Genomic DNA, 12107 nt, shown 5'->3' with positions numbered 1-12107 from the left:
ATTTTTAGTAATTTACTTAATTTAAATATTATCTTTTGAAATGTCTTTTTAACGAAGTACTTCAACATTTAATAATTATAAATAAAATGTTTGAGGTATTTTTCGAAAATTTATTTCATAACATTTTTATTTTAAAAATTTGATGATATGTTAATCGGTGAAAACTCACATGCAGTCGACTTCACATGAAGTTGATAATTGAAAATCGTTAGATGAAAATTTCATCTAACGACTCTCAACTATCAACTTCATGTGAAGTCGACTGCACTTAAATTTCCACCATGTTAACCTCGTCATTAGGGGTGCACAAGACCCGGTCTGGCCCGAAGATCCGGACCGGACCCGATCACTTCGGGACTAATTTGGCCCGGTTTCGTTATGGTCTGGTCAGCCCCGAGATTTCAATAGATGGTCCTGGTTATTTATTAAATCAGGTTTGGGTCAAGCCTCGGGTCACCCGGCCCCGACCCGTTGGACCCGTATAATTATTTGCTACTTAATATTTTGTTGTTATTGGTTGGTATGACACTATAAATTATTATTATTATGTTAATCTTGTGTTGGTTGTTAACTTTGTTTTAATTGTCTTTTGAACTTTGAATGTTTAATGTGTAATTGATATAATTATTATTATGAAACTTTAAATTATTATGATTAGATTCTAAATTATTATTATGCGAATGTTGCATTGTTATGAAATAATTATTTTTAAAAATTTAGAGGTTCAAAAAATGTAGAATCTAATTTTTGGTGATGTCGTGATAAAGTTGATCAAGACCCAGGTTTCACCCGGTCTAGACCCGGCTTAAATGTGACCCGAAAGTAATACGATTTCATCGGGTCGGATAAGGGTCTCATAAATAGATCCGATCATTATTTAGGGTCGGGTTCGGGTCACGGCAAACCCGGCTTCACCCGACCCATGTGCACCCCTACTCGTCATGGATATTTGAGACCATTTACCGTTAAACATTAAATAATTTATAATTTATAATAAGAATGTCTTCATATAGAAAAAAAAAAAGGAAATGGTTCTCATTTCCGGTCAGTTTGGGCCAATTCAAGAAAATTGGGCTTTTTCGATCAGGACCAATGACAAAAAATCCTGTTAGTGTAAAGGCCTCCCCAGTTCCGCAATTCATCAACTCATCAATTCATCATCAACAGTTCAACACTCATCAGCCAGCCACCACCAGCAGCTCCTACCATCGCCGAACTCCTCTCCTCGGCCAGAGCTCACCGACGCCGTCGGAATTTGACTGACAGAGGGTGCCGTCTCCGAACGTCTCTGCCACTCACCCTCTTCTCCTCGCCGTGGAATCTCTGCTCGGAGCTCTTCTCGTTGCCGTCGCGAACTGCTCCTGCTCGGCTGTCGTCTCCTCACCGTAACGAGCTCTGTTCCCGGCGTCTCTCTCTTCAAGCTCTCTCGCTATCTCTACGAGGTCACTGTCAGCGCCGTGTTCCTCCGAGCTCACTCTGTCACCGCCGTTCCTCCCTTGGCGTCTCACCGGTAGGCCACTTCTTCTTCAGCTTCATCTTTATTTTCTAGTTAATTTTTAAGATTCTGAGCTGAGTTTGTGTTCTGAATTGGATTCTGAAGTTATTGTTGTAGTGATTCTGAAGTTATTGTTGGCATGAAGTTTTTTAGTTGTTGCAGTTGGTTCTGTTGTTGCCGAATTTGTGTTGCTGCTTCAATGTAATTACTAATTTGCAATCATATATAATTTCTGTTGTTACTGATTTTAGATCTGAAATTGTGGTTGATGATTGCTGAATTGTTGCTTGATTCTGGCAAGGTTGAACGCATATCTGGTTGTTAGCGATGATTGAACCATCTTAGAGCTTTCCCTTTCATAACTTGAATCATTTAATGATTAGCTATGCTATTCTGTACTCTATATTCTGTATTCATGGTGTTGATTGAATCATTGAATGATTAGTTCACTGCTGGTTTTTTTTTTTGTTAATTTTTGGAAAAAGATAGTTAATCTTTGTTAAAATTGTGCTGAAATTTTGCTAAAATTGTGATCAGCTGAAAATCTTATTAATCTTTATTAAAATTATGCTGAAAATTTTGTTAAAAGTTTTTCAGAGTTTCTATATGTTCATTATGATCAGTCTTTTGTTAGAGAAGAAATATTTGTCATCTTTGTTTTTAATGAAGAAATAGATGAATTGAATTAACTCAATTAACTAGATAAGTAGATGATCGAATATTTATTATTGGTTTGGTTAATTTAAAATTTTTTTTTTGTTTCATGTGACTATCTTAAATTTCATATAATATTATAAGTTTTATATGTATATAAATTTTGACCTTTGATATTTGTTTTTTTATATTTGACTCATGTGTTGTATTTAAATGTGATTATGAGATTTTAGTTGGAATTATACTTTTAATTTGTATATATTTAAGATTCATATCAGAATATATTTATATTTTTGTATATTTATTTATAATTTGATATGTTATTTTATTATATTTCGGTTATTTCGGTTGAACTATGGTTAAATTGGTTGAACCTCTAAACTGATGAACCAGTAGTTCGAGCAGTTTGATGACCGGTTCGGTTTTCAGAACCTTTAGTGTAATCAATTCCTCATCTTCTTCACTCTCCCATCTTCTTCCAAGGTATATTAAATTGGGATTTATGAATCTCAACTTCTTGCTTCGCTGCTTCTCCCCCTTATTCGCCGATTTTGAGCAGCACTTCGTGACGTCACTCTACAGCTCTGCTCTTGACCCGTCGCTGCTTCATGTACATCTCCACTCTCCTTCTCCATCACATCTTTTTCAGTTCTCACAATTGAGTTACCCTGTTAGTCTGTTTGAATTGTTTATGGTTGTTACCAAGTTTGTTGTTAGTAACTTGATATTATTGATGATTCTGGCTGTTAAGAATTTTAATTGTGGATGATTAGAGTTAAGTTAAGGATTTGAATGCATTTGTTGTAACTTGTACTACTATTTTAATTTACTATGTGCTTTGTGGTGAAATTGTTAATTTAGAATGCTTATATTCGAGTAATTTTACTTAGACTTGCGACTATGACAATATTACTAGAGAAAGTCATAGGTTCTTAAATCTTGATTTCCTCCTCCTGAATTGCAATTATCAGAGATGTCTGTGGTGTGCCTCATTTTTCTTTGGACCTGCAAGTTGCCGTGCAGACTAGAGATGCTGCTTTGATGAACTTGAAATTGATGTGAGCATGTTGTCTCAGTTGTGGCCTCCCCATATTCACACAGCCTCCTTTCTCTTGCCTGAGCTTCACCGGCCTCGTCGTTTTCTTCTGCTGTCGAGCAATGCATATAGACGTACACCTACCTTTCACTTTCGATTAGAAAGGAGAAGAAAACCAGGACCAAGACGAGGCAGCAGCATTTGTTGTTGTTGTGGTTCTGCCTCTGAGTGGGAACTTAAGGAAGCAGGTATAGCCGTGTCAACTTTCCTTCAAGGATTAGGGGTGTCAGAGGAGGAGTCCGTATCCATCGCATCCAAGTCACCCTCTTACTCCAACATGTTGGTGGAGAGTGTCAGGGATTTGGACCAACACTCCATGTGGAATTCCGATTCGGCCTCCTTGGGCTTCAGGGAAAAGCTTCTTCACATTGCCTCCGTCAAAGGTGACAATGGAAAACTCCCTTACTTTGAGAGTCTCGGCTTCACTCACTCTTCATCTATCACTCTTGCTAGGTATCTCTCCTCTCAGAACCTCCCATCCCTCATGCACAAGGTTGCATCCATCAAGGACCTCTTCTTTTCTCATCAAGCTGATCACCTCCTCATCAACAACATTCGTCGCATGATGCTCCACCTGTCCATTCCAATCGACGATGATCTACAACATATTCTCTCCTTCTTTGAGAAGCTTGAAGCCAGGCGTGGAGGCTTAAATGTCTTGCTCTCTGACAAAGACACTGCCTTTCGCCATTTGATTGATTCCTTTCCTCGTTTACTTTCACTCTCACTGGATAACCACATCGTTCCTATTATCGATTTTCTCCACAATATTGGAGTTCCCAGAGTTCACATCACAACCATAATACTCTCTTTTCCGCCTATTCTGTTCTGGAATATTCAACTCCTTAAAGCTAGACTCCTCGCCTTGAAACAGGTATCCTCCCATCCATGTTGTTTATTCCTTCTTTCTCGAGTCTACTCCTTTCTTTCCATCCTCTTTTGGCACCATAACTACTTTCGACCAAGTTTTAATTGCTATAATATATGCTTTTACAGATTCATGTGGTGGATAAAGATTATATCAAGTTGTTGATCAGATATCCTTGGGTTCTATCTACAAGCATTCAAGAGAACTATGAGGAGGTTCATGGATTTTTTCTTTCTGAGAAGGTATCATTTTGTAAGGCCAATGCTTCTCTGCCTATTGATATTATATGCATTATGACTTTATCTTTTTGTAAGTTGAGCTAATATTACTCAAATAAAATAGGATTTTAGTTTGAAGTGGTGTTTCCCTAAACATACTCTATAGCAAGACCAAAAAATTTAAATTGAGTAAGATGCCAAACTGAAATAAACCCGTTGCATTGTACTTTACAAGTTAAATATCCTTTCTTAGCATCATAAATCACAACCATGTCAATGCTGTCAAAATTCCTAGTTGGCATACACTCTAGTATGATGTGCTATTGCAGTGTTTTAGGTGAAAGTTTTAGGCATCAAGTTAACCAATATCTGACCTTTTAAGATTTTACAAGTTGCTAGTGGTATGATTAATTCAAGAAAATATGGTAAGAACTTTTTCAAAAACTAATTATAAAATTAATTAGTACTTACCAGATTTAATTTTGTGTAGTTGTTTCTTTAGGATCTTCGTAATTATATCAGATTATGTGGAGTTTTTTAGCAGGATGTCACATCCACAAGATTTTGGCTGGTTGCTTGATCCTTTTCATGCCTCCTTATGAATTGAATTTGTTGAATGCCTATGTGCTTGTATCAATTGATGCTAGTGATACTTGTTTTATGGATGAGTTAGTAGGTACTTGAGGTAGATATATTTGATTAGTATGACTAGAAAATTTATTTGTTGAAATACTAGACTAGTAACATAAGGAATGCTTCATTATAGGTTAGAAAGATATGTATTGACTCTGCAATCAGAGGCCAACCATACCTGTTGGGTTGTTCAACAAGCAAGCTGAAGTCGATGCTGGATCAGTTGGCTGATCTTGGAGTTAAGGGAAATAAGTTAGATAGAGTTATTGCTAGAAGCCCGCAGCTACTATTGCGGAAGCCCAGAGATTTTCTACAGGTATTTCTCTTTTTTCTACAGTCACACGTGCTGTATGCATGTCATTGTTCTTTAGTTTTGTATCTTACTGATTCAAAATGCTTCATTTTTTTTCCAGTTAAGAAGCTTGTGTTCCATGTTGTCTGCAGGTTGTTCTGTTCTTTGAAAATATGGGCTTGGATAGAGAAATTGTTGGGAGAATTCTTTCTCGCTGCCCAGAAATTTTCGCTGCCAGCATCAATAAAACTCTTAAGAGGAAGATTGAATTCCTTTCTGGGGTTGGCGTTTCGGAAGCATATCTTCCTGGGGTAATCAGAAAGTATCCGGAATTACTTCTAACGGACACTGATAAAACCATACTGCATCGGTATTGTCCTCATCAATTTAGTTTTTTGTCGATTGTTGTTCCAGTTTATTATTGAACAAATTGAGATTGCTTCATCTGCATATAGTTGATCCTACCTAGTTGAAAAAAAGATTAGTTGTTGCGATCATTGTTTAATGTTGTTCTATAGTATCGTAATTGTATACCTTCCACATTCTCTATATTTTTATAAGTTCATCTGTGATGTTCTGCAGGCTGATGTACCTGATGAAGTTAGGACTTTCGGAGAAAGAGATTGGGTTTATGGTGCGCACGTTTTCTCCGCTCCTCGGGTACAGTATAGAGGAGGTTTTGAGGCCAAAAATAGAATTCTTGGTGAAGTCGATGGGGAGGCCGGTACGAGAAGTTGTCGATTACCCTCGGTATTTTAGCTATTCATTAGAAAAAAAGATAAAGCCAAGATACTTTGTACTCAAGGGAAGGCACATTGAATGTAGTTTAAAGGATATGCTGGGAAAAAATGATGAGGAATTTGCTGCAGAATTTATGGGTGTGGGTCTTGGAGGGATGCTTGACCCTCCTCTCTGTTCTGAGAATGTGTTGTAAGTATCATACATCCTTTCCTAGTATTTTTTCTGGGAAATTCATCTCATCACAAGCAGATTCTTTGATATAAGGGGCATAAAATGTATATTCCACTAATTTTCAATTGCATAAAAATATAACATCACATTTGAGATTTTTAGAAGCAAAAAGTCTCAAGTTAGAATATCAAAATTTGGTCGTCTTAGGAATAATGTGACAGGTATATCGAAATTTGCAATTGTTTTCTTATATAATATCATGTTTAATTCAATGAAAGCAATATAGGTATAGAAAACACTGCTACGGTGTTTAAGCATTTGATCAAATAGTTGAGAAATAATTCAGTGTGATGACAATAATAAGCCACTTTCTAATAATTTATAAAATGTGAACACTGATCTGAACACTCAGAATTCAATTTAATTAATTTAATGATGTAGGGATTGTTGAGTATTACAAAGGATAAGAAGGTAGAGCTTCTTACCGATGAGGTTGATGGATTGAAATTCAAATTAACGGATGGTGTTGATATAGCAAAAGATGGTACCATTTATTTCACAGATGCTTCATACAAGTACTCATTAAAGGACCGCTTCTTAGACTTGTTGGAGGGTAAGCCTCATGGTAGATTCATGAGTTATGATCCAACAACAAAGAAAACAGAAGTGCTTGTCCATAATCTCTACTTCCCCAATGGTGTTGCTGTCTCACCAGATCAGCAATTTGTCATCTTTGAAAGTGTTCAGTAAGTTTTACATTCTGTTAGAACATTCTATTATTAGAATGCTTAAGTAAAAGTATATAAATATTATGATTTAATTTTGATATGATATTAGTGTAAAATAGTTTTATACGTGCATTTAATCATACATACATGTCAATAAAAATAATTACTTTTAATATTGATCACATGAATAATCATTCAAAAAAGCGGATGTGATTGGATGATCGTATAAAACGTTTTACATTGTAAGTGCATCAAAATTAAGCTCTTTAATTATTTTGTTTAAGTTTATGGTTTTTTATGAAAAAGTATACAGAAACAAAAACAAGAAAATAGCAATGGATACCATAGGTGTTTATGCCTTAATAACTTGCAATTATAATAGAATGAAAGAATTTTTTATTTTTAAGACCAATAATTTGTGTGTTTAGATAAAGAATATTCATACGAGTTTTTGTATTGCACCATGATTAGCATTTGCTTATAGACTAAGTATACCCTTAATTGATTGTTAATAAGCTTATAATGATCCTAATAATAACAATCTTAATGGGCCAATGGACTTTAGAGTGTATTATAAAGTTAGTTATTGACTCTAATACCAAAAAGAAAAAAAAATCATATATATACACATCATTTGGATCTTTTTCCTTCATATTATAATTTATAATTAAAACAATTATTAATCATATGAGTTGCTAGAAAGCCATCAGAATTTATTGTTTTTGGCCATCACTTTACCATTAACTCTATTCCTTTAATATAATTCCTTTAGTCTAGTAATCTGACAACATACTTTATCCCTTGCTCTTAAATATTAATGGCTAATTGATGGCAAAAAAATAATAAATTTTGCTAGTCCTCTAACATTTTTCTTTATTTTAATTTGAAGCTAGCATCTCATGTAATATTATCTAAATATCTCACTATTAGACCACTTCTAGTAATTTAAATAAATGCATGAAATGTACATTTTCAAAAGAAAATTGTCTAATTAATTATTAGCATTACTTATATGGGCAAATTAATAATAAGGCTTGTGCTCCATTGAAATTATATTGTATTAACCGTATATTGAGCATACATTTGAAGGTTGTTTGATTATCTATCCAGGATGAAGTGCAAGAAATATTACATAGAAGGCCCTAAGAAAGGAAGTGTTGAAAAATTTTGTGATAACCTACCTGGCTACCCTGATAACATTCATTATGATGAACAAGGTCAATATTGGATTGGACTAGGCTCGGTAAAACAATTCTCAATTTCAATAAAATTACTTTTACTTTTTACCATTAATTATATTTACCTTCAATAATTATAATTATATATGTATGGTGTTTTTATTGGCTCATTTTAAAAGATATTTTTCTATATATATATATAGCATTTGTGTGGTAAATAATGGAACTTCTATATATTCATGTAAATAAGGGGACAATCTCCTTCTATGCTAATAATTTTTATTCATACCAAAAAGAGTAGTAATAACCCGTCAACCTTTTCCTTGACCTCCTCCATGTTTTATGGTTTAATTAATCTGAAAATTTCTTATAATTTTACTCATTTTTTAATTATTATTAGCTTCTAATGATTTAAAATTTTATAACTGAATTTTCGTATCATTTATATAAAATAAGTTTAATTCTGTCTATATATTTTGTATTTTGTTTTTAACTTTAAATCACTATATGCTGCAAACATTATTTTTCAATCAAATTTTTATAGTCTAAAACTTTGGTATCAATGCCTATAAGAAGAAATAACACATTATAATACTTTTTTTTTTGTACTTGAATTAATGCAGGGATCAACCCCAGAACTGGATATAATATTCAGATACCCTTTGATTCGGAAGGCTTTAGGAATGTTTGCAAAGTATGTAACAAAAATGAAGGAGTTATATCTGTAGATTTGGATGGAAAACCCATTGGTCACTATTCTGATCCCAAATTAGCACTAGCAAGTGGAATTAAAATTGGTGATCACATTTATTGTGGTTCCCTTTTTTATCCCTTTATACTACGTCTTGATGTGAAGCAATATCCTGCTATCAACTCATCATCTTCAAAAAAAATTAAGTTATATATATTATGCACATTATTCAACTTTTTAGTTCTATATGGACTATATGTTGTATGTTGTGTACATTCTAATCTTATAATATTTGTAGGTGAATTCTACTCTACCCTTTCTAAAATAGAGGGTAAATTACCCCTTGTGACATATACAATGATTATTCATAAATTATTCTTCTACCAGAGTTTTAAGATTCACGTTATCTTCTCTTTTCTTTTCAATTAACGCGATGTTTCTCTTGAAATTTGATAGTAGTGTTATTTTTATAATCTGCACCAAATACACCTCTTCTTCAATTTTAAAACCATAATTCCTCTCAAATCCAATCACCATTTCCAATCAATTAGGTTAGGATTTTAAACTTGTTCATATGCTTTCAATCTCTCGTTTCAACGAGCACATCTGTTAATTTTTCAGCTCTCTCTTTCCTAAGATTTTCTTCCTAGTATTTTTCTTAAAATTCAGTCGGATCAACAATGATACTCCTCTTCAGATAACCAACCCCCATAGTCTTGTATAACTATATAACAAAAACAAACCAAAATATTAATTAGTCATAAAAACAATGAGTCAATAATTACCATCTTAGGATTTTTATTATCTGAATAATGATTGAAAAATAATTTAAGAGCAATTAAAGATAAAAATAAAATAAAATACCTTGGTGTTTTCTTTCACGCACCAATTACCATCATTTTTAACTAATATATCCAGAAATTTCTATCAGTTTTTTAGCTCTCTCGTTTTTAGGATTTTCTAGCGATCGTATTAGAGATAGCAATTAGATTTGACGATCTCATTCGAACTTTGGAACTCTAGTTAAAAGATAATTTATCAATAATCATTGTATATGCCACAAAGGGTAATTTACCCTTTATTTTAGAGAGGGCATGGTAGAGTTCACCATATTTGTATTGTTAAACTATTCTATTGTTTGATTTTAATCTGGTTTTTTCATCAGTTATGTTACAAACTCGATTCAAATGAAGAGAAAAGTTTTTGAGGTAGCTTATACATAATTGATATTCTCCTTCAGTATTGTTAAAATATCAATTATCCAAAAGACAACCTCAAATAAATCTGTAATTACACAAAAAAATCAATAAATTCAACTACATCTAACAGCATATCTAAAATACTTATTCTACATAAACACAAATAATTTTTTATAATTCAGTTTCAACCACACATAATTATTCAAAACCCCATAAAATCCAATAATCATTTCTATTTGATGTCAACGGTTTTCATTTGTCTCTGTGTTTGAAGTTTTTGTCCACCTTATAAACAACTTCAATATTATGAAATAGATGTTCCCTGCACTTTGTCTTATTTCTTAGGAATCTTTGCTCCTAACTTGTTTCATCCTTTCTATTAATCCAGTCCACCATTCCTTTGTAGTCCAATATCCTTTTTATATTTTCCTCTTTTGCATTAAACTCCTCAATCAAGAAGTCCACTATTCCTTATTTGTAGTCCACAATCATTTTTATATTTTCCTCTCTTGCATTAAATTCCTCAATCAAGAATTAAACTGCTTCTTGAATGCCTTTGAATAAAGCTTCTCCTCTTGTGTTTTCAGCTGCAATATTGTCCATGAAGCATTTAAGTTCATTTATAGAATTGTTACATGTCTTCTCACTATGTACATATTTATCTTTGTTTTGTACATCACACATCGCCATCACACCCACTTTTTTCTTTTCCCAACATCAGCATTAACAACTATATAATCTATCATTTTTCTTTCTCACACTCATTGTAAAACTAGATTTTTAACCTGTTCCCAAGCACAATTCTAAGGTACTAACTTATTTTTAAAATTCTTTCTATTTCTATACCTCCAAACAGTCTATATAATACCAAAAAAATGAAGTATCCAATCTTTTTTACTCATCAATCCATCCTACCCTCAAACTAAGTTCTAATATTCCAAGATCCCACCTGTTCGGTAAGTCGGGTACCGGACGGTTTGGGATAATGCTACGGATGGTGAGATGGGGTATCGCCTGGTTTTCGGGTTGTTGGATTGGATGAGGAGTAGCCAACGTCCCGAGCTCTTCGTGTGGAGAGGGGGTGTCACCTATAAAGACACTCTGACGCTCTAATTAGTCAGGTGTCCAGGTGAAAAGTAGGGAGAATGGTATGTGACGTACTTTGGGAGAAGGACAGGATCCTCCCCATATATACCGTGTCAGAGGTGGGTCCCGCGAGGACAGACCCACCTTTCTCGAAACTTCTCCATACAACTGTAGTAGAGAGCTGTCAAGAACGCGTGTTCGGGTCGGTACTTGAACGTCTCGCACCCGACCCAGAGTTGGGTGACCTATGGATCGGGTCAGCCCATATGATGTTTGGGCCAGGCCGTAACACCACCCAACACACATTTTTTTAACATAGAGTCATCCACCACAGTTTAAATACATATTTATAATGTAGAAAAATGTAGTTTACTGTTTCTGGTTTGTCACCACAAAGTACATAAATATCTTTACTTTGATCTATGATTCTTCTCCTCATGAGCACATCTTTGTGTTCAACGCTCCTAAGATCACGAATCATATTAGCATTATCAAAAACATATTTTATCGTCGGTTTTTCGTATGTCTTTCTCATAGTAATGGTCATGAAAATCTTTATTGTGTATTTTTCATCCTCTCTAAATATCCACATTTATTTATTTCTGTAACTTGTACAAAAAAACACACTTTTCAATAAATATTGTAATTTTGTTAATTATGTTTTTTCTCTCTTAAAAAATTCTGTCATTAAAGATTCCAAACCCAAGATTTTAATCTGATCTAACTATAAAAAAATAGTCAGTTATTAATAAAGTGGTCTAATGGCTGCTAAACAATTAAATAATGTGTATAAGAATAAGATGTTATTAACTTATTATATTCAAATTGTTTTTATTAATGTAAAGAGAAAGAAAAACATATAAAAACATGTTGAATTTGACGGTCGAAAATTTACTGAAACCACTGTATAACTCATGATGTGCAAATAAAATTTGTGTTATGAGCCCCTTTTTTTAAGAGTGACTGCTAGATTCGAATTTTTTTTTTTTGGAAAAAGAAGTCTTTTTTATTTTTAAAAAAATTACTTATATAATTAAATAAGGATGTTTGGGTTTTT

At 33.5% G+C, this 12107-nt stretch overlaps 2 protein-coding genes and 1 long non-coding RNA gene across 5 annotated transcripts in view; 2 read left to right on the top strand and 1 right to left on the bottom strand.

The window, feature by feature from the left end:
- LOC110267890 overlaps window positions 1–273 on the bottom strand; it is a 16717-nt gene extending 16444 nt beyond the window's left edge. Inside the window, exon 1 of the long non-coding RNA XR_002355850.1 lies at window positions 234–273. This is a non-coding gene — a long non-coding RNA (uncharacterized LOC110267890). The remainder of the gene's footprint in view (window positions 1–233) is intronic.
- LOC107622093 (transcription termination factor MTERF9, chloroplastic-like) lies at window positions 1130–6256 on the top strand. 2 transcript variants are annotated; one of them, XM_021113740.1, is made up of 7 exons: window positions 1130–1510; window positions 3121–4119; window positions 4242–4355; window positions 5098–5280; window positions 5409–5626; window positions 5839–6095; window positions 6132–6256. In XM_021113740.1, the coding sequence occupies exons 2-7, from the start codon at window positions 3214–3216 to the stop codon at window positions 6188–6190; spliced, it is 1737 nt and encodes a 578-aa protein (XP_020969399.1). In that variant the 5' UTR covers window positions 1130–1510; window positions 3121–3213; the 3' UTR covers window positions 6191–6256. The 2 variants fall into 2 exon arrangements, with proteins under 2 accessions (XP_020969399.1, XP_020969398.1); XM_021113739.1 differs by having other exon boundaries at window positions 1131–1510; window positions 5839–6256.
- LOC107619881 (protein STRICTOSIDINE SYNTHASE-LIKE 6) lies at window positions 6022–9209 on the top strand. Of its 2 annotated transcripts, none has more exons than XM_021113741.1 (4): window positions 6022–6186; window positions 6610–6914; window positions 8007–8113; window positions 8698–9209. In XM_021113741.1, the coding sequence occupies exons 2-4, from the start codon at window positions 6802–6804 to the stop codon at window positions 9192–9194; spliced, it is 717 nt and encodes a 238-aa protein (XP_020969400.1). In that variant the 5' UTR covers window positions 6022–6186; window positions 6610–6801; the 3' UTR covers window positions 9195–9209. The 2 variants fall into 2 exon arrangements, with proteins under 2 accessions (XP_020969400.1, XP_016177605.1); XM_016322119.2 differs by having other exon boundaries at window positions 8007–8139; window positions 8698–9008.

The sequence above is a fragment of the Arachis ipaensis genome, chromosome B10, assembly GCF_000816755.2.
Source record: "Arachis ipaensis cultivar K30076 chromosome B10, Araip1.1, whole genome shotgun sequence".
Taxonomy (NCBI): Eukaryota; Viridiplantae; Streptophyta; class Magnoliopsida; order Fabales; family Fabaceae; genus Arachis; species Arachis ipaensis.
Note: the sequence above shows the minus strand (reverse complement) of the source record. Positions and strands in the feature narration are given on the sequence as shown.

Excerpts from the sequence above, each read along its gene's own strand:
- LOC107622093 (XM_021113739.1), top strand. The coding sequence starts at position 3,214 with ATGTTGTCTCAGTTGTGGCCTCCCCATATTCACACAGCCTCCTTTCTC. Across the intron at positions 5,281-5,408 it reads AGCCCAGAGATTTTCTACAG|GTTGTTCTGTTCTTTGAAAA; the intron begins GTATTTCTCTTT and ends TGTTGTCTGCAG. Across the intron at positions 5,627-5,838 it reads GATAAAACCATACTGCATCG|GCTGATGTACCTGATGAAGT; the intron begins GTATTGTCCTCA and ends GATGTTCTGCAG.
- LOC107619881 (XM_021113741.1), top strand. The coding sequence starts at position 6,802 with ATGAGTTATGATCCAACAACAAAGAAAACAGAAGTGCTTGTCCATAAT. Across the intron at positions 6,915-8,006 it reads GTCATCTTTGAAAGTGTTCA|GATGAAGTGCAAGAAATATT; the intron begins GTAAGTTTTACA and ends TTATCTATCCAG. Across the intron at positions 8,114-8,697 it reads CATTCATTATGATGAACAAG|GGATCAACCCCAGAACTGGA; the intron begins GTCAATATTGGA and ends GAATTAATGCAG.